Below are 21349 nucleotides of genomic sequence, written 5' to 3' on the forward strand. Positions count from 1 at the left end.
CATATCCCGCAGCAATATGGCCTTAGTTGCTAATGCTCCAAATAACTAACTAACAGACTAATATTAATGCCTTCTAATAATTTATCTAGTCCTCCTTTAAATTTATTCACACTTCTTACTTTTAAGAACATTTAAAACATTCCTAAAATAAGTTACTCTCTGACTGAAGGCAAATTTTTACACATCTGTTCTAGAATCATTCTTTTTTCCCCATTCAGAATTTGATAGTTTTGTTTGGATATTGTGTTTAAAAAAAAAACAAAACAAAACATAAAACCTGCAACAAGTGAAAACAGTATATACAGTGGATTCCGGTTATTTGGGCCACCAGTTAATCGGGGCAGCCGTTTGTTTGGGGCAAATCTTAAAAAACGGAAACCGATCGAGAAAATAGCCAGGGTTTACTTCGCTTAATTGGGACAGCATGCCGTTTAATCGGGGCAGGAGACTGCAGCACTGGAGATTACCCTACGATTGTCTCCGACGGTACCACGTGGTTCAGTCGAAATTTTGGAGGTCACAACCATAAAACAATAAAAACAATTAGCAGTCACCTGTTTATTGGGCTTTTCTGTTAGTGAAATCTATCATAAACGTACAGTAAACTCGATCTTACTGAATTTGCGATAATACCGACAGCTGGAATTCTGTGGGTTATTATGGTGAAATGTGTTTACACTTCCATGAAATCTTAAATCATATAAAAAAATTAATTTTCAGATCTTCTCTTCATTCCTATTTTTAAAGCTTTGTAACTCGTTACTCGGTTCTCACTTGCGCGTATTGTGTTACTTGCAATTTGTGTGTGCTGTGTTCTTTGTTATTGATTGCTTATCTTTTTACTGTTTTAAATTTTAACCTCTCCCCGTCCACAAATGTCAGTGAACAGAAATGTCAACTAGTTCGTATGTACGTACAGTACGTATTAATTATTCCGATTTTCACATATCATTTAATTTTTTAATTGGTAAGGTAATAAAGGGTAAATTTGTGCTTAACATATCTTTGCTTTTATAGCCTGGATAATATTCCTCCTATTTTCGCTAATTAGAATCGCTGTTTAATAGAATTAAAATTCAATTCACAAACGTGATCACAATGACCGGCGCTTACTGCACATCGTATAGTGAACAGTACTTTACTATGTTGAGTTCGTGGTAACGTGATTTGATTGTCCAGTGAACCAATTGTAAAAAAAGGGGGGGGGGTTACATTGTATTTTTAACTATTTACGTGAAACTTCGGATAATTGGGGCAGCCGCTTAATCGGGCCAAAATGCACTAGTCCCGATGTGTCCCAAATAACCGGAATGGACTGTATTTAGTTTAGCTTCTTTGCATTTAACTTGCATATCTGTGTGTATGTCTTATTCTGTTAATATATTTTATATTTTTTCAGGGCATATTGGATTTACTTGCCAATCGCTGTCTGGCTTCAGGCACAAATGCTTGGACTGCAACTGATCACACATGCTATACCATGGACACTGCAGGTCATGAGGGATTTTTGAATTTATTGCCTATATATTTGGATCATATCTTGTATCCTACGCTAAGTGTATGTAGTGTACTTAACATTTTTTCAGATTCTTAAATAATATGGTTAAAATAAATAAAAATAATGCCATTTTGTTAAATTCAGTTTTTTTTTAAATTATTTTAAATATTCATATATGTATTTTGTGTTAGAAAACTATTACAAGAAAACTGCTCATTTGTTGGTTGCAAGTACTTTTAGAGTAGCATGCTGTTTTCATGCTGAAAGTTTACAGGAAGACGAAAGGAAAAAATATCAACTTTGAGATTTATGAGCTGTGCTTATTCATATCTTTCTTTTGTTGCAAATAGAGTAGTGGCTGATTGCATTTTAATGAAAGTAGTTCCTCTTGGGTTTAATTGCATTTGTTTTTTAATTTGCACACATACAGTATCAACAAAAGAGTCATGCAAAAAAGGGATACATGTTATGAAATAAAAATTTCAGAAATCAGTATGAGAACAAGTGAATGTTATGAAATGTTATAAAAAAAAAATATATATATATATATATATATATATTTTTTTTTATGGTGATTAACTGCAAAAGGTGGTTGAAGTCTATAGTATCTGAAAAATATGTTCAATAAAATATATATATATATATATATATATATACAGGCAACCCCTGTATAACACAGTAATTCTACAACATGGTTTCGCTCTAACACGTGATCTCACACGAACTCCATACCTGGGGTCCTGTGAAAATCCTTGCACAACACCGTACTTGTATAACACGGTTAGGGAATAGTGGCAACCTCGCATAACATGGTATTTTTGAGCTTTTGTGCAGGAAAAAAACTGCTATTATGTCGGATGTAATTTTTCAACATTTCCATTCTTTATATGTGAATCCCTGCATTCAGCTTGCTAATCATACTGCAAAAAAAAAATTTTAAAAATTGGGAAATCCCCATGTTAGGCTCAGTGCTATTGAACTTGTGGAAAAATCTAGATTTCAAAGTTTTATTACTGTTGGATAACGTGCCGAGCCATCCAAAAGATTAAGTCATCCAACATTGAAGTAATGCTCCTACCACCTAGTCCAACTTCTCTAGATCAAGGAATTATGTCTACTTTTGAAACTCATTACATCAGTAAATCGTTGCAATGGATTTTGGAAAAAATTGATTCCGAATTGAATTGATGGAAAATTGAAGTGATAGAGGCATGGAAAAATTTTTCAATTGTGGACTGTATCAGAATCATGGCTTTATTGCTCAAAAAAGTAAAACTATCAACATTAAATGCGTGTTGGAAAAATGTATGGCGAGAGTCAGTTCATTCAGGAAATATGGTCGAACTGACAGAAAATGGAATCCGTGCAATAGTAGAATGTGCAAAGTCCGGTAGGAGGGGAAGGTTTTGATGATATGGCTAGTGAGGCCCTCATGGATAGCACAGTTGGTAGAATTGCCGTCATCCCCACACCAGGTGCAAAAGACCTAAGTTCGAATCCTGTCAGTGACGGGAGGAATTTTTATGGGTCTTTTTCACAACACAACGTGGCTGAGTTAGTCAGTCTCAGATGAGGGTAGCATGGTTTTTTTCTCCCAGAAACTCGGGTTTTTCTTCCAGAAAAATAGGAAATCGACCTCAGCACACACGCAATTTGAACACACAGTGCAACATAGCCTTAGACACCAATGCTCCTAAAATAAAAAAAAGATATGATTACTGAAGATGCTCAAGAATTACTGGTAGAAAAAGAGGCTGGCGAAGCAGATTTGGTGGAAATGGCATTGGAGGCAAATCAAATAAATTATTTAATTAGGCAAATCAATCAAATAATAAATGAATGATAGCGCAGATAAATTCTGAATTTCCAAATGTTACACTAAAAAGTATACAGAAAGGCATAAAGTTAGCCGACCAATTAGAATCTTATTTTTTTAATTCATGTTCTTCGACTGAAAGGATCCCAAAGTTCAAAAGGGAGCTTCAAAAATACTCAGTTCCATACAATGAAATTACAAAGATCTATCAAGCAAAAGCAATCAAACCCAAATTAATGATTTTTTTTAGAGAGCAGAAGATACAAATAATCTAGAATGGTGTATTTTTGTCAGTTTTGTTAACATTTTGCTAATGAAATGGTGTATTATAAAATAAATTACAAAGGGATATTCAAAAATTACAAGAGTTTACAAAATAAATTACAAAGGGTATAACTGTATTCAGATATGGGTGGGCAATTTTAGAAAGAAGGTCAAAATATAGGTATGGCAAATATGCAAAATCTGAAGACAGTTAAAAAGAAAAATTGATACATGGCCAGGCATTTCATCAGGGGATGAATCCTGGGCATGTATCAGGAACTGCATTTCCAAACATGTCCATAGTACAAGAAAAGGGGAAAAATACAAAAGTAAAGCCCCTGCCTTAATACTATTGGACAAGGTAGTCCCTACGCTTTGTATTAAAAATATAATACAAAATAATACAAACAGTGTTTACAATGTGGCGTGGGGAAAAAACATAAATGTAACAAGACATACAAATGTAATTTGCAGGAAAAATATGGTAAAAAATAAAGTGAGCAAATGGTATAGGGGGAGGTAAAAATTCTTGAGGATGGGGAGAAAGAGTGATTAACCCCACCCTATACCATTTGCTTGTTTACATTATTTTTTACTATATTTTTCTTGCAAATTACATTTGTACTATTAATCGTTTATTTTCTTTTTTCACAGTCCCATTTCTTCCTATTGGCTTGGTTAATTATGCCATTAATAATCTTGATTCATAATCATACTAGGATTTTAACATTCTTTCAACTATTTCATTACTACCAAATTTCAACTTTCATTACTACAAATTATTATTATTCGAGAGTGGGTGTTACTAATTACCTATCACAGATTGTTCATTTACCTACAAGAATACCAGACAATCCTAATCATACAGCCAATACGCTTGATCTTTTTCTCACAAACAACCCTTCTAAGTACACAGTCGAAGTGAGAGCACACGTGAACAGGTGAAGTTTTTACGGGCTCCAGCAAATAGAGAAGTTTTGCTTTTTTATTGACTTAAATTGGCATATTAATTTATTTTTTAGAGTTGCTTTATATTCCTAGTAACAATACTTTAGTTTAATTTGAATTTAGATAGTGCGATTTGGAAAGTAAATAATACCTCGTGTCCATAGATTAACCATTCGTAACTTGCCACCATTGTTATACGATACATGTGCACTGAACTAGATAGCATAAGGTCTAATGGAAAACTAGATACCATAAGGCTTAACAGAAAACTAGATCGCGAGTATAGTAGTATCAATTAATCAGTAAAATTTATTAATCTTATTAAATTTCATTGTCAATTGAATTGTACTTTAACTATATAAATATCGCTATATTTATATAGTTAAAGTACAATTCAAATGTAACATCATAAATTAATACATATAAGTTGACGGGGGATAAGAAAGTCATAACATAACTCGGAGATAACATTTGATACCGAAATATATATAGTGTTATAATTGCATTGGGATATAAGTTTAGGGTTATATTTTGTATTGGAATTTTATTGAACTTGAATATAAATCATGACTCAGAGCAGCAAAGCAAAAGGCTCAAACAATGGAAGTGCTGTTGCTCAGGGGAGAACTGAGGGGGGCAATTGTCCTCTGAATCACAGTCTATCGAAATGCACTGCTTGTTTGATGTTAGTGGAGCAATCAGGAACGGGACATGATATTGCCAAGGGGAATGTCTTTGTGTGTGCGCAGTGTAAGGAGTGTGAGGAAATCAGGCGGCAACTCAGCATTGTTATGGGCTTATATGAGAGCTTCAAGGACAGTGTGGATGCCCTCGAAGGATTTAAATTGAGGGACCCATCAAGCTCTCAGCTGCCCACATCAAGGCCAGAGCTTGCACTTGAGCAGCAAACCCCAAGGCAGAATGTGCTGGTCCCAAAGGAACTAGTTGTTGTAGGTGACTCTATTGGCAAGGAAACAGGGAACATATTATGCAAAAAGGATAGATGGAACAGGACTAGGGTAAGTCTGCCAGTTACGTAACAAGTACAGGACAACGTTGAAAAAAAGCTGTGCATTAGGGTTGAATTTTTAAGTGTCTGCAATTCTTCCCAGACAGGATAGGAGGGAGTATATGATGAGAGCCTTGCCGAACAATTCGGTCGTGGATAGATTGTGCAAGGGGTAGAATTTTTCTAAGCCTGGTCTGTATTTTTAAACAGAAGAGACTGCTTCTACAGGGTTAGGATACACTTAAATAGAAAGAATGCAAGAATATTTGCTGACACTATCAAGGCAGTGTTAGAGGGAGTCAGAAAACTGTTAGCTGTTGGGGATACATGGACTAATACAGTAGCCGCTGGTAGAGGTGAAAGTGATTCTTGCACTGCTTCTATTACTGTGAGCAGCAGCCTGGAAAACAAGGTGCATGGGATTTCAGAGACTGCTGGGAGTCATTGCCAAACAAGTAAATTCATGGGCTGTGTTAGGGTAGCTAAGAATAGGAACAGTTGCACGTATACTTGCTTGTACACCAATTCTAGGAGTATAGTTAATAAATTCGATGAGCTTGAAGTGCTAGTCAAGACATCAAAGGCAGATGCTGTTGAGATATCAGAGACATGGTGTCACAGAGACATAAGCAGTGCAGAACTGGAATTTGGGGAGTACAGTGTGTACCACAAGGATAGACAGGACAGAAAGGCAGGAGGGGTTATGCTGTTAGTTAAGAAACACACAAAATCTAAGGAAGTGCATCCAATTGATGTTGGTGGACAATGCAATGTTGAATCTGTTTGGTGTGACATAAGCAATGGGAAAGGAAAAATGAGATTAGGTGTGTATTATAGGCCAAATGAATCTGATGAGTATAATGAGCAGTTGTGCAGAGAAATATTGTAACATCATAAATTAATATGAAGTATCTAGTAAATCAGAGTATCTTATAATGGGGAATTTTAATTTCCCAGAGATTGACAGGAATTTGTGGGTTGGTCACTCACACTAACAAGGCTTTTGTGGATTTATTTGTTTGTTTTCATGTTCGGTTGATTGTTTTCTACAGCAGCATGTTCGGGAGGCAACTAGAGGGAGTAATACTCTTGATCTTATTATCAGTAGTGATTCTTAATGCATCAGAAATCTGCAGATAAAGGAACCACTAGGTGGCAGTGATCGCAGTATGCTGAAGTGAGATTTACTCAAAGATGTAACTACCATCAAGGGTAAAGGGAAGGGTTTTTGCAGTCGTAAAAGAGACTGTTGTGGTCTGAGACAGTATTTAAATTCTATATGGTGGGACCAACTGATGATGTTACCAACAGCAAATTCAAAATGGGTAGCATTCAAAGAATTAATCTTGGAAGCTACTAGGCTTTCATACCAACAAAGAAATATTTTTCAAGATTTAGGCCTAAATGGATGTCAGATGAACTAATTAGACATGTGACAGAGAAGAAAAATGCATGGGATACATATAAATTAACATGTGACACAGAAGCTTATGATAGATATAAGCTGGTCTGTAACCAAGTTACAAAGGAGGTTAGGCAGGCGAAGGCAGATTACGAGAGATCCTTGGCAAGGGATGCGAAGGAAAACAGCAAAGAGTTCTTTACTTATGTAAACTCTAGAAGGAAGGCGATGAATCAGATTGGTCCACTTGATATCGATGGGTCAACTGTTGATGACCCTGCTCAGGTAGCTAACGAACTAAATGAATATTTTGCATCGACATTCACACATGAGGAGTTATTCAGCGAGGGGAATGCCAGAGGTGTATTCCACTCTAGCAATAAGCTAGAGAATCTTGTAATAACTGAGAGTAAAGTGGAGGAGAAATTGTTGAAGATAAACACAAGAAAGGCACCTGGGGTGGATGGGATCTATCCAGTTATATTAAAGGAGGCAGCAAAGGAAGTAAGCAAACCCTTGGCCATAATTATGAGAGCTTCCTTGGACTCAGGGGAGGTACCCATGGACTGAAGATGTGCAAATGTGACCCCAATCCACAAAGGAGGATCAAATGGAAACACAGGTAATTACAGACCTATTAGTTTAACTTGTGTTCCAGGGAAATTAATGGAAGCACTGGTTAGAGAAGCATTGCAGGATCATCTAGACAAGACTTCAGTTATAGTTCGGACACAGCATGGGTTTGTTAAGGGGAAGTCTTGTCTGACTAATTTGATTGGATTATATGATGTAGTCAAAGGAACCGGATGCAAATAATAACTTTCATATCATATATTTGGATCGTAGAAAGGCCTTTGATACTGTTGAACATGGAAGACTGCTGCACAAATTGGAGCAGTGTGGCATTGGAGGCAAATTGCTGCAATGGATAAAGGGATGGTTGAGTGGGAGAAGACAGAGAGTGGCAATCAATGGACACTGCTCTTCGTGGACTAATGTTATTAGTGGAGTCCCTCAGGGTTCAGTGTTGGGTCCATTGTTGTTTTCTGTATTTATAAATGATATTGATGATAATATATCAGGCTTAATGTTCAAGTTTGCAGACGATACGAAGGTTGGCAGGGTTGTTAATGACAGTACACTGCTGCAACAGGATCTAGAAAAGTTGACCAGATGGGCTGAGAGGTGGCAAATGAAGTTTAACATTGACAAAAGTAAAGCGCTGCATATGGGAGCAGTAATCCCGGAGTAACATATCAACTCTGTGATACCTCAATATCTGCCTGCACAATTACCTGGGGGGAAATAGTGCAGGCAGATATGAAGTATACTGAGCAGTGCAGACGGTCTGCAAGAGTAGCTCATGGTATCTTGTCAGTGATATACAGGAGTATTTCTAGCAGGGATAAGGAGGTGGTTATCTCCTTGTATAAGGCAATGGGTCAGGTCACACCTTGAGTACTGTATACAGGTCTGGAGGCCTCATTTTAAGAAGGATGTAGAGCTGTTGGAATGAGTACAGAGAAGGGCAACAAGATTAGTGAATAGAACAAAGGGTTGCTGTTATGAAAAAAGGCTTAAGTGTTGCAAATTTCAGTGTATAGGAGACTAGGCACCTGCGAAGTGATCTGATTGAGGAGGCGCCTCCGTAGCCAGGTGGGAAGGAACAGCAGCAGTGCATAGCACACGCTTCTTGATTAGACCGGGATTCGTGCCCGTCACCACCAAATACGGAGGATGCGGAAAGGTCAGGGAATGACCACCGCATATCCCGGAGCAATATGGCTTTAGTTGCTAATGCTCCAAATAACAAAACAAACAATCTGATTGAGGTGTTTAAAGCCTTGAATGGTTTGAGCATGCTCAGTGCTGATGGGATTCCTCCTCTTGCTCAGAATAATCGCCTGAGAGGGCATAAATTCTAATTGAGGAAAGACGGTTGTAGAATAGATGTGCGGAAGTTTGCCTTTAGCCAGCGGGTGGTTGATTGCTGAATAAAACTTCCATCTGTCGTTGTAGAAGTTGATAGCTTAAATAGATTCAAGTTAGAACTTGAATAATTAGAAAAAATAAAGTTAATAATTATAACGACTGTAACTTTTTTTTTTTTTTTTTTTTGCGTTTTCTTAAATTTCTGAATGGTATTATTTGATTGATTTATTTTTCTATTATTTTCTATTATCTTTAATATTTTATACATGTTATGGTTGTAATGCATGATTGCTCTGCAACTGCATTGACCCATAAATTTTAGTTACAGTTACAGTCATTATAATTATTAACTTTCTTTTTTATTACTGATATAAATATATACAAAAGCTTTGCTTAGGGTTAAGTATACACTACCTAAGATTGCTTTTTCTATTATATTTCTTTTTTCTTAATTTTACCTTCATTGATCTTTCTTAATTTTACCTTATGGATTTTATGAATGCACATTTTGAGTTTTATACTATATACATTTTATTTTATATTATATTTCGTCATTTTCAATAACTTTGTTCTCATTATGCTACTTAGAAACTGTAATAATAAAATACTACATCGGCAGAGTAGGATAAAAGTGACCGAGGAAATTTCATAAATCACCTATTGCATTTAGATTCATAACATCACGTAGAGATAGTTATGCTATAATTCCAGGAAAAACATTAGAAAAGTTACTTAAAATTATATTAAATAACTTAAGTAAAACTATTATAATAAATAATAACTTACCAATTTTAAATGCAATAACAAATAACAATATTCAACAAATACAAACATTTGAATTTAACAGTTTATTTACTAGCATTAATCTTGATAATTTAAAAGTTGTTCTACAGAAACTATATTTGGAAAATAAAAATGCTATAAAGGTTGATTTAACCTATTGGGATACTCTAATAAATTTATGCATCTTTAATAATTATGTATATGACGGAACATCGTTATACTTACAAGTGACTGGCACCCCTATGGGAAGTCCAGCATCAAGCATAATCGCAAACCTTTATCTATATTATACAGAAAGAGAATTCCAAGATAACCTACTTATTTACAGATACATAGATGATATATGTGTTTTTAATTGTCCACATTTTGTCCAGGATTACAGTAAATTATATCCAGTAGAATTTGTATTGTAAAAAACTAATAGTTCCGATAGTATAGCAAATTACTTGGATCTTCATATAGATATATTCCATAATAATAATATAGACGTAAACGTATATAATAAAAGAGATGCATTTAATTTTAACGTATTCATCCTTACAAACTGGAGATCTAATATATCAAAATCAGTGCATGCTAATATAATTTTATTGCAATGTCTAAGGATTGCTTATATCTGCAAAAGTAATAAAAAATTGTTCAGTGGGCTTAACAACGTTGAACAGCAAGTTGATTAATAATAATTTCCCTATCGCTTACCTGAAATACCACTTCAGGAAAGCGATAAGCATAATTAATTTCAAAAATTTGTTTTCTGAACCCATTGGTTTAATATAATTGTCATATTTAGTGCCATGTATATATGTACATAGGATACACTTTGCTTTCTTGGTGTCTTATGGCGTAGAAAACTTGTACCCACCGGCTTGCAAATTACAGTGTATCATTTTTTTTTTTTTTTTTTGCATAGTTAAATTCATTTAAGTTTACTTAAGTTCACACTGAAGTAACATGCAAATTCAGCTCAGGGTCCTACTATAGGAACGGGTTTGCGATCCCAGGCATACCCGAGCCACAACTTATATCTTGTAATGTCTTTAAGCTGTCCTACACTCTTTATTTTTATTTCTCCGAAATTATTAAGGGCAATCCGAGAACGTAGGAGAAACTATTTCTTATCTATACCACTATTTTTCGCCTTTATGGAGTTCAGGTTCTATTATTCCTACTCCTTTAGTTTTTCTTCTTACTATCTGCATGTTTCTCTTTCCGTTAACTTAAATTTGATTGGTTAATTAATTAATTAATTATTTATTTTTATTTATTTTTACCATATCCATCACATAGGGGGCATCACATTATTTTGACGACTTATCGTTACTACATTATGTCCTGGGGATGGTAGATATGTAGTATGTATTATATATTTAATCTTATTTTAATCATTAAATTACATTCTCTGTCGGGTCAACGATGATTAATATATGCTTACATTTATAATTTATTTATAATTTACTTATATTTTCTTACTTTTGATTCTAAAATTTCTTAACCATTTTTAATTACTATATTTGGTTTATATTTGGTTTAGATTTAAATTACTTAGCATATATTGATCATTACAGAAACAGAGAACTTCTTGTCATTTTCTTGCCTTCAGTCTGGGTGGTTGGCCCCAGTTGAAGTCATCTGGATTGTGGGTAAAATGCGATAATTTTTTTTTTTTTTTTTTTTTTGCGTTTTCTTAAATCTGAATGGTATTATTTGATTGATTTACTTTTTCTATTATCTTTAATATTTTATATATATATATATATATATATATATAGTTATTATAGTAAAAGTGTAATATGTACTATATAGATACTGAATATGAATATAAACATAACAGTATACAGTGGGCCATAAGGCCAATAACTTATAAAGACTAAGATAGCCTGTGTAGGTCTACAATGCCATACCCTGAAAATAAACATATAAAATGATATATAATTATATAGTACAATAACGATTATGGAGCTAATTATTGATATATGGATACGTCGAAAGGAACTTTTTCTAGGGCTAACCCTTTCAATATATCCCGTCAATAATTAACAGAGCTATCTGTTTCTGATTGCTATCTGCCTGTTCTTAAGAACCGTATTGGAATAATTTCTTTGTTGTGAATTAAATTCCAGCCCTAAATTATGCCTAAAGGAACTTGGGCATAATTTGGGTAACTGCTGATTTATTTAAAGAATGGTTTCTAAATTGTTTTGTACCAGCTGCTGAAAAGTATTTAAAGCAGAAAAATCTAGATTTCAGTTTTATTGCCATTAGATAACATGCTAGCCCATCCAAAAGATTTAAGTCATCCAAAATGTTGAAGTAACGTTCCTACAACCTAGTACAACTTTAATTCAGCCATTAGATCAAGGCATTATATCTACCTTTAAAACTCATTACATCAGAAAATTATTACAGTGGATTTTGGAAAAAATTGATTCCAAATCTATTGAAGTGATGGAGGCATGGAAACATTTTTCAGTTTTGGACTGTATCGGAATCATAGCTTTATCGCTCAAAGAAGTAAAACCGTAAACATGTGCACATTGGAAAAAATGTATGGCCAGAGTCGGTTCATTCAGGAAATATGGTCAAACTGGTAGAAAACAGAATCAGTGCAATAGTAGAACTTGCTAAGTTGGTAGGAGGGGAAGGTTTTGTTGATATGACTACTAAAGACATTCAAGAATTACTGATAGAAAAAGAGGCTTGCAAAAAAAATTTGGTGGAAATGGCATTGGGGTAAACCAAATCAATTCAGAGGATGATAGTGCAGATGAAAATTCTGAAGTTCTAAATTTTATGCCAAAAAAGTGTACTGGAAGGCATAAACTTAGCCAAGCAATTAGAATCTTATTTTTTGAATGCAGCTCCTTTGACTGAAAAGAACACTAAGTTCAAAAATGCTTAGCTCCATACAGGGCCAGCCCCAAAATTTGCAGGGCCCTGTTCAAGAATTTATTGCACGACCCTGGGGTTCTGTGAAAAAGTAAATATGGGGTAATTTTGTAATAGTGATTTCTTAAGTTTTTAATTTTTTTTTTTTATTCAAATTTTTCAAATTTTACAGCTCTTGGAGTGATGATAATGTGGGCAACTAGACATTAAGACGGCTATATGTTCGTTGATAGAAATTCAGAAAAGATGCAAATATTATTATTTAGACCATTTGAATGTGGGGCCCTGTTTGACAGAACTGGTTGAACATGCTTGTGCCGGTGCTGGCTCCATACCATACAAAAATCTATCAAGCAAAAGCCAACAATCCTAGAATACTAATTTTTTTTTTTAAAGAGAGTAGAAGATACACGAAATCTAGATGCTGCAGAAGAAAGTTCAGAAGGTGAAGATATTCCGCAACAGAGAAAACATTGTCGTTTGATTGTGCTTAGCAGCAATGAGGAGGAAGAAAATTAAATGAATATACATTACTGACATATATGTATCATAGTTTGTAAGACTGTTCAGTTATTACTATTTTTAATAAAAATTAAGTTTCCGATAGTTATAAAAATATGATATATTTTTGTTAGCTTTTGTAACGTAATCTCCTTTTTTTTGTACTGGTTCTTAGTCCCGTATAACATGGTTTCACACTATATGAGATTTTATAGGAACCTAACTACCATGTTATACAAGGTTGACCTGTATATATATATATGTGAGGTAGAATTAATAAGTCTGTAAAGGTGCTTAAATTGCACAAAATGCCAAAACTAATAGGAGAAGGAAAGCCAAAATTGGAGATGTTGAAGGTGTGAGAAAGAGAGAAAGAATGTGAATATTCTATATGATATAATGAATTATGCAAAATTATAGGCAATTAGAGAGAAGGGAACTGTAAAGCAAAAAAATGATTAAATTAATATATGGAGTAATAGCCAGCATCAGATATGGGTGGGCAATTTTGGTTATAAGTCCAAGAAAGGGGTAGAGAAATTATAAAATTAAAATCTCATGTTAGCTAAAAATAAATATTGTTACATAATCGGGTAATGTCAGATATTTATGCATCCATCTTCGCACTTTTTAACAGACTTGTTAATTCTACTTCACATATAAACTTTTGCATCATTTGTTGCTGCTTTGTGCATTCAGGTGCAAATGTCATATTATTTTTATTATTATTTAATTATTGAACTAATTTTCAGCACGGTGTGTGTGTGTGTGTGTGTGTGTGTGTGTAGTAGTAGTAGTAGTAGTAGTGGCATGTGATGCAAGAAAGCATGTGTATGACCTTATGCAGCAAAAAAAAATCACACCATTCCCTCCAAATGCCTGTCCAGTTCCTCCTTAAATTTATTGAACCTGTCAACTTCCACAACGACAGACGGAAGTTTGTTCCAGCAATTAACCACCCGCTGGCTAAAGGGAAATTTCTGCACATCAATTCTACATCTGTCTTTTCTTAATTTGAATTTATGCTCCCTTAGGTTCATAATCTGAACAAGTGGAAGGATCCCATCTGAATTCAGCGTGTTCAACCCATTCAAAGCCTTATATACCTCAATCAGATCACCGTGCAGGTGCCTAGTCTCCAGCCACTGCAATTTGCAGAACTCATTCTGGAGACCTAACAGCAACTGAGTTGAAGGTAGAGGTGATATCAAGGTAGAAGCAATGCAGAGTCTGCTTTTTTTCCTGCCATGTTGTGTAAATCATGGAGATGAGTTGAAGACATGTTTCAGCTTAACATGCTGAGATGCATGGTCAGTTGATGCTAGTGTAGAAGTGAATTGATGGTGGTTAAGGGAACACTTGCATGAATTTACATGCTCTAACCTTATTTGTAGAAAAGGGTAGAATAATCAAATAATCAGTAATAAAAAAAATGTCAGTTTTGATATTTGTTGAAAGGGATCAACGCAGCCATTTTTTGGGGTGTTAGCATATATACGGTTAAAGCACTTATTGTCTTTACTATGCCCATCTCCCTCCATATGTAATAACTGGACTCCTAATAGATGGAGTTTTGTGAAATTTATTTGGCTCCTTTAGAAAGATTTGTTAAACCATCCTAAATTTTATTAAAATCAGACGTAGAAATCCATCAATGATTATTATTTCTTTTTTTTCATAGATATTGCATTGGCTATCCATATTCCATACCTTGTAGCTGAAACAATGGATATTTTGTTGCTGTGCACTGATCAAATAGATGAATGGACAATTTGGTGGATGCACAGAAATGAAATTTTCTTAGTTCATTCATGAAGTCATTGCTTTTTTGTTATTAGTTTTCTAAATACATAAATTGTGAATTATGACTATTTGCCCTTTATATTAATCATAACAGAAGCATTAAATATATATTATATTTATATTATTATTAATCCAGGAAGAAAAGTAAACCGCATTATAAAAGCGTTAACAGTATACTTTGATTGTTTAATTTATTAAATCACAGAGCTTGAAATGTGTTCATTTTGTGTTATAAAGCAATTAGTTATAAAGTATTATGAAATGTGGAGTGAATATTTTATTGGGAGGTAAGTGCGGTGAAGTGAAGTGAAAAAAAATTACTGTTACATGTTATTAGTTAATCACTCTGTAACAAAACTGCTATTTTAATTTCACTTCTATTAATCACAGAAAAAAAAAAATTCAGGTCATTTAAGAAAGTTGCATTTTTCTTCTGAATAATAACCTATAATCAATCTATAATTATTCCACTTAACAAAATCATCTACCCCCTCTAACAGATGAAACAGATCCCTGAACATCTGTATAACAGGGAGCAGATGTTTTGAAAGAGTTATTGAATAATCTCTTTTAAAATCAGATTGTTAGTGAGGTTTTAGGATCTGATCTCCAGATGTTGAAACCAACTCGATGGCATGACAGATTTGAGATTTGCAAAATCTGCTTAAATAAAATATAATTCCTGAAGTACACCCACCAAATTTTCTGATTTATCAAGAAGATTGTCTTTAAATGGCACATGAAGAAATAATGGATACTTACCTGTGTGAGGAGGGAAGCATATAATTTGTTTCCTTATCTGCTTGGTTGTTTTTTTTTTTTTTTTTTTACCAGTGCAGCAAAAGTCTGTGTCTTCATTGCACTGTGTAGCAAATACTTACTATTAATGCATCTTTTGTGCTTTTAGGAAAAGTTTACTCTTTTTATGGATTTCAGTCATCTGTATGTTCTGATTTTCGAATAAAGGCTGATTTAGGCTCAAAGCTGCTGCTATTTGATGACTGTTGTTCAATAGTTGCATTTCTATGTTTTTCTGTGATTTATTTGCATCTTTGCATAATTGTTCAGACTTTCTGAAATGTTCTAAATTTGTTCTTGTGTGTGTGTGTGTGTGTGTGAGTGAGTGAGTGAGTGAGTGAGTGAGTGATTCACCCACCACATTTCAAGTTTAGCAAGAAAAATTTCTTTCACTTCATATGTGGAGAAATTGTGTTTCATTCAAAGCATTCTTGATCGCTTAATACTCTGTAAATCGAACATTATTTGTTTTTGCCTGTTTTTTTTAAAATTATTATAAAAAAATTAAAAGGAAGTATGCAACAAAGGGACTCTGCAGCCGAGTGGTCAGAAGCGGGAGTGTAGTAGCACATGCTCTTTGAGTTAGACCGGGATTCGCATTGGACCAGCATGGCAGATTATGGTCCATTTCCCTCAGCATGAATTGTTGAGGAGGCTTCCATTCTGCAGTGGGTTGATAATGGCTGCAGTTTACCTTTTTTTATGCAACAAAGACAACTTTTGCTGTACAAGCAAAATAAATAAAATAAAAATACTTTTTCCTTCTGTTGCCTTGAGTACTTGTCTATGAGAGAGTATTAAAACAGTGGATTCACACTCACACCAAGTGGTTACTGTTTAGTACACACCAAGTGTGTACTATTTTTTTCATGGTCTCCTCAGAGCTGCACATACTTGTGCCACTGTTTCTATAACATAGTTATCCCATTCACATAGAGTGATTTATCATGGTCTGAAAATATACTCTAATGGCTAATATAACTGTGCAGATGATATGTGCCTCTTCATTTGTTTTGAATTTTTGTTCACCCAATTGAAATTGAAATTTGGAAAACAAAAATAATTCTGGCAAAGGTTGATAAGAATTATGACGATTCTGCACCTACCTATCTAGATCTGTTGAATAGCAGCTGGATAAGATGGGTGCAGAATTAACTACAATTCATATTCATACTGATTCATTTCTTTGTAATTACTGATGTGTGAGTGGGAGCATTGTCTTAGTAAAATAAGACAGCTTTCATCAGCATTTCTTTTCAAAGTATCAAACAAGGTTATATTTGCAGGTTTATTGTAATTATTTCTAAATAGGGCTGCAAACTTTTCAGTATCCCTTAATAGCAGACCTTTCGATTTCCACAAGATGTTGGCTTCATGTAGTCATGGAGACAATCTATTCCAGTAATTAAAAACTCACTGACTAAAAAAAAAAAATTTCCTCTAATCTAGTCTTATACTTCTTCCCCTTACTTTGCATTTGTACAGTTTTAGTATCATTTATAACCATGATACTCCCTACTCCAATGCCAGCACCTTATAAACCTCAATCATACCCTCTCTTTAAGGTACCTAGCTTTGTAGCCAATATATTCAAAGTTTCTAGTGTTGCACTTTTGATGATTTCATCAGATACATTTGCCTGTTTTCAAACTTTTCAAGAAGCTCATTGAATGCCTGGTATGTATGTATGCCTGGTATACCTGAATATAGTTCCAGGTGGAATCTCACCATTGTTCTATAAAGTTATAATCTTAGCAATTAATTGATAAGGAGGTAATTATATTTACTTTTCACTTCTATTAATCACAGAAAAAGAAAAAAATCAATTTCTTTGATTTTTTTCTTTTTCTTAAAACCGATTTTAAGAAAAACAAAATCAAATGCACCCACTGCATACATTGACTGACTTTTATTATTATTATTAGCCATATGGTGCAAGGAAGCCTGAGGCTTTTGTTGCACCAGCCAAAAAAAAAAAAATTCTGAGTTACCCTTGAGAGAGAGAGAGAGAGAGAGAGAGAGAGAGAGAGTGTGAGTGAGTGAGTCAGTCAGAAATGGAAGGGAATCGCCAAGAAAGAGAAAAAATGATGATATCCAGCTCAGGACCCTGATAATTTATTACTTCAGGGTCATTCATTAGACTCTTAGAGACAGATCATCCATTATTCTAGGACTGAGTTTGCTAAAAATATTTTGCCATCAAATAAGAAACTTTTAATTTTGTAACCTAGAATATCTAGAATTTTTTGCAATATGGCTTTTTCTTTAATTGCATGTGTGCAAAGGTTTATTTTTATATGTTGTTAATAGCAGTTTATTTTATATTGCTTTTTAGAATGTCATTTTGAATAAAAAATTTTACTTTTTGTTAAAGAATTCAACTTTGGAGATTAGAAGTTATTTTTTAAACATGGTGAAAAAGCTATATTGAGGTAGGGTACTTTAAATGCACAGACATTTCAAAATTAGAGGTGATATCATTGTGGATAATGTACAGAAGGCGTTGGAGATTTTGAACATCCACAGACGATGAATTTCTGGCTGCCAAGGCATTGTATCTTATTTTAAACATTAAACAGGTAACAATTAAGCTAAAAAGATTATTCAGCTTACTTGTTCCCAAGTTTTTAGTAGTAGATGAGATGGAAACAAAAAGTTGAAATTTCAAAAGAAGTGGTTGATATTTGCAACTTGCAATCATGTTCCAAAATTTTCCAATTAAAAAAAAAAAAAAAAAATTGATTGGCAGATATAAAGGTAGATTAAAGGTATTATAATTATTTTTTGACTAGGAAAGCATAATTAATTTTGATTCATATCAGGAGGTCATACTGTTAATAAGACTGTTTACTTAGAAACCATAAGTGCGTGAGAGATGCAATCACAAGGAAGAGACTTCTGATTGCATCTCTTAAGTTTGAATACTTTTCCAGGTATTCTGTACCTGCCTTTCAATATTCTCATTTATCCACATTGATTTTTCGAGTAAAGCAGCTACAACAAATGCAGTCAAGAATATTTAAAAAAAAAAAGGTCTTTGAAAAAGCTCTTTTTCAGCTATACAGAGAGGCTATTTAGTTCTTCCAAATGTGCAGTGCATTGCTTGCCAGTATTTTTATGCATTTAGTTAGCACCATTGATATTAGCAGCCAAATTACTGCAAACATATGAAACTATGATCAGTGGCGCTTAATAGTTTCATGAAACTGTTAACTGCCAAGTGATTACATTATATTCTTTTAACTTTAAAACTTATTTTATCCCTGTGTAATACTAATACTTTAGTGAATTTTCCTAACCTAATTGCATGTATTATTTTAATTACATTAAAGAAAGGAAAAGCTAGAATTGAGATCATATCAAGGGATTGCATTGTAAATTGCACTCAACAGCACTTGATTGTTTTAAGGAATATCACTAATGAGCACATATTAGGAAAATCATTTTCTAATAGAGTGTTTCTAAGTTTTTTAATTACCTTTACCTTTGTGATGATTAATAGATTCTGCAAAAACTGTTAAGTTAATAACATTTTTATTTTCTAATTTGAATTTAAAAGAAGACTGTGCACTTATTCTGCAATGTAATATTTCATGAAATAAAGTGCTGTGAATCAGTCTGTCATGCCCACAGTAACATTGTCGCTGGAGCTGACTATGCAGAAATTCTAGGTGACCTACCATGCTTAGTCTCTGATTATGTTTAATTCGATTGACAAAATCATAATGATAATATAGGAATAAACCAATAATTTAGAGATTGATAATAATTTAGATCATGGAAATTTATTTATTACGATATTTTGCGAAGTGCAAGGATTTCATGTATTGTAGAGACTTCAAACTAGATTTACAGAAACAGTAAATACCTCATATTCTGCCATTTGATTTTGTTTGTGTGTACATTTTCATTAGTGCATTTTTTTTTTTTTGAACATTTTAATTTAATGCCTTATGTATTTCACCCATAATTAAACTGTGTTTCATTCTATCATGTGAATCATTTAAACTCCAGGGATTTTTTCAAGAGGCATGATTTTATATATTGTATTGGACAGGAAAAAAAAAAAAAGTCCCTTTCTAATGTGGAATAATTTATATGTGCAGATCCCATAATCGTATAATATATAAAATATTTTAAAATAATTTAAATGTGCTTTTTTGTTTTTGATTATACAGGATTCAGCCTTTGTAACAGAGGTACACCACATAAATGGAGAAGGTGAAGATGCTGGAATTGTATATTGTGAAATGCAGGCTAGAGAAAACACAGGAGACTCGCTGTGTCATTTAGCTACAGCCAGAGCCCTATATCCTGGATGTTGTGGTTATAGAGCAGAAACTGGAGGGATCATGAAAAATTTACGAGAAAGTACTACAAATCAGAAGGTTTGTGTTTTTGTTTTTTATGAGGATTTACAAATGTATAAAATACCGTCACTTCAGCATATCTCTTTTTATTGAAAATATCACACTTTTCAGGTGTACATTTTTTATGTTCAACCCTTTTATAAACATTCCAGATTTAATTAAAATTAGACAAATAGAAATCCAACTATTTTTTTTGCACATATCCTAGGTTATCAAGTACTCTATACCCTTCAAAAATATCCAGGAAGGCATCACTTCAATAGCAAGTTAGCCCCTCTTCCACTGCTGTGACAAACTCCGCTCTCCTGGGTATGCTTTCCACCAACAAACGTTAGACTTCAGTGGGTATAGTCCTCCATTTATCCACAGAACAGTGGCTAATTGTTGCTGTCAATGTTGGACTTGGTCTGTCCTTGACCTGACATTCCAATTCATCACAGATGTTTCATAGGATTCAAATCAGGACTCTGTGCTAGCCATTCCAAGTTTTGTGTGTTCATTTCCCTGAACCATTATCGAACAGCACTGGAATTGGAGTATTATCCTGTTGAAACAAACATGGGTATCTGTCAAAGAAGTGCTGCATCATAGGGAGCCAGTGATTTCTTGCACTCAGTGTTTGCCAGCCTAACCTATTCTGTGGTTAATTTAGGCTGGCAAAGAATTATTACAGATTAACAACTGTTATAGGCTTTGGTACTTTTTATTACTCTGTAACTTGCCCATGTCATCTTCTCCTACTCTGTTTTTTTTTTTTTTTGTTTTTTTTTATGAAACCCCCAAACACGAAAGGTATCAAAACCTATAGTACTTAGTACCATGCATGGGTTGAAGGAGAAGGATGGGGGAGGGGGATGCCGGAAACTTTGCTCTAGAGACTAAACATGGGTTTCGCCACTTCAAGCCTCCAATAAGCAAAGTGGTGGTATTTCACCGGTTGATGAAAGTCATCTACAAACTGGTTAGCTCATTATTCATCTGCGTTGGTGTCTTCCTCCGTTGTATTTTCTTAATTCTATATATGTATTGGTTCTGTGACTATTACTCAAGTTATTCCATAATTCTAAAGTCTTAGATAACCCAGCTGATGTTGCTTATGAATTGAATAGGTACTTCACATTGGTCTTTATTGACAAAAGACCCTTTATGCTGAGAAGAGACTGTGCTAGTGAGGCTGAACCATATAAAATCAGTGATTTTGAAATTACAGATGACTGTTTATTAGAAAAGCTTTCAAGCCTAAAGGTAAGTAAGGCTCTTGGAGTTATAGCAAAAGTAATAGAGGCATGTGATGCAAGAAAGCAAGTGTATGAGCTTATGTAGCATCAGCCAAAAAAAA

General features: G+C 34.0%; 1 protein-coding gene across 2 annotated transcripts in view; it reads left to right on the forward strand.

The window, feature by feature from the left end:
• The window catches only part of LOC150083805 (uncharacterized protein C05D11.1-like), a 282398-nt gene that overhangs the window by 17954 nt on the left and 243095 nt on the right, over window positions 1–21349 (forward strand). For both annotated transcript variants that reach the window (XM_090375794.1, XM_090375795.1), the window contains 2 exons: window positions 1400–1558; window positions 19819–20028. In XM_090375794.1, coding sequence (XP_090231920.1) covers window positions 1400–1558; window positions 19819–20028 — 369 coding nt within the window. The remainder of the gene's footprint in view (window positions 1–1399; window positions 1559–19818; window positions 20029–21349) is intronic.

This window comes from Mastigoproctus giganteus, chromosome 6, assembly GCF_048544385.1.
Source record: "Mastigoproctus giganteus isolate SK-2022 chromosome 6, ASM4854438v1, whole genome shotgun sequence".
Taxonomy (NCBI): Eukaryota; Metazoa; Arthropoda; class Arachnida; order Uropygi; family Thelyphonidae; genus Mastigoproctus; species Mastigoproctus giganteus.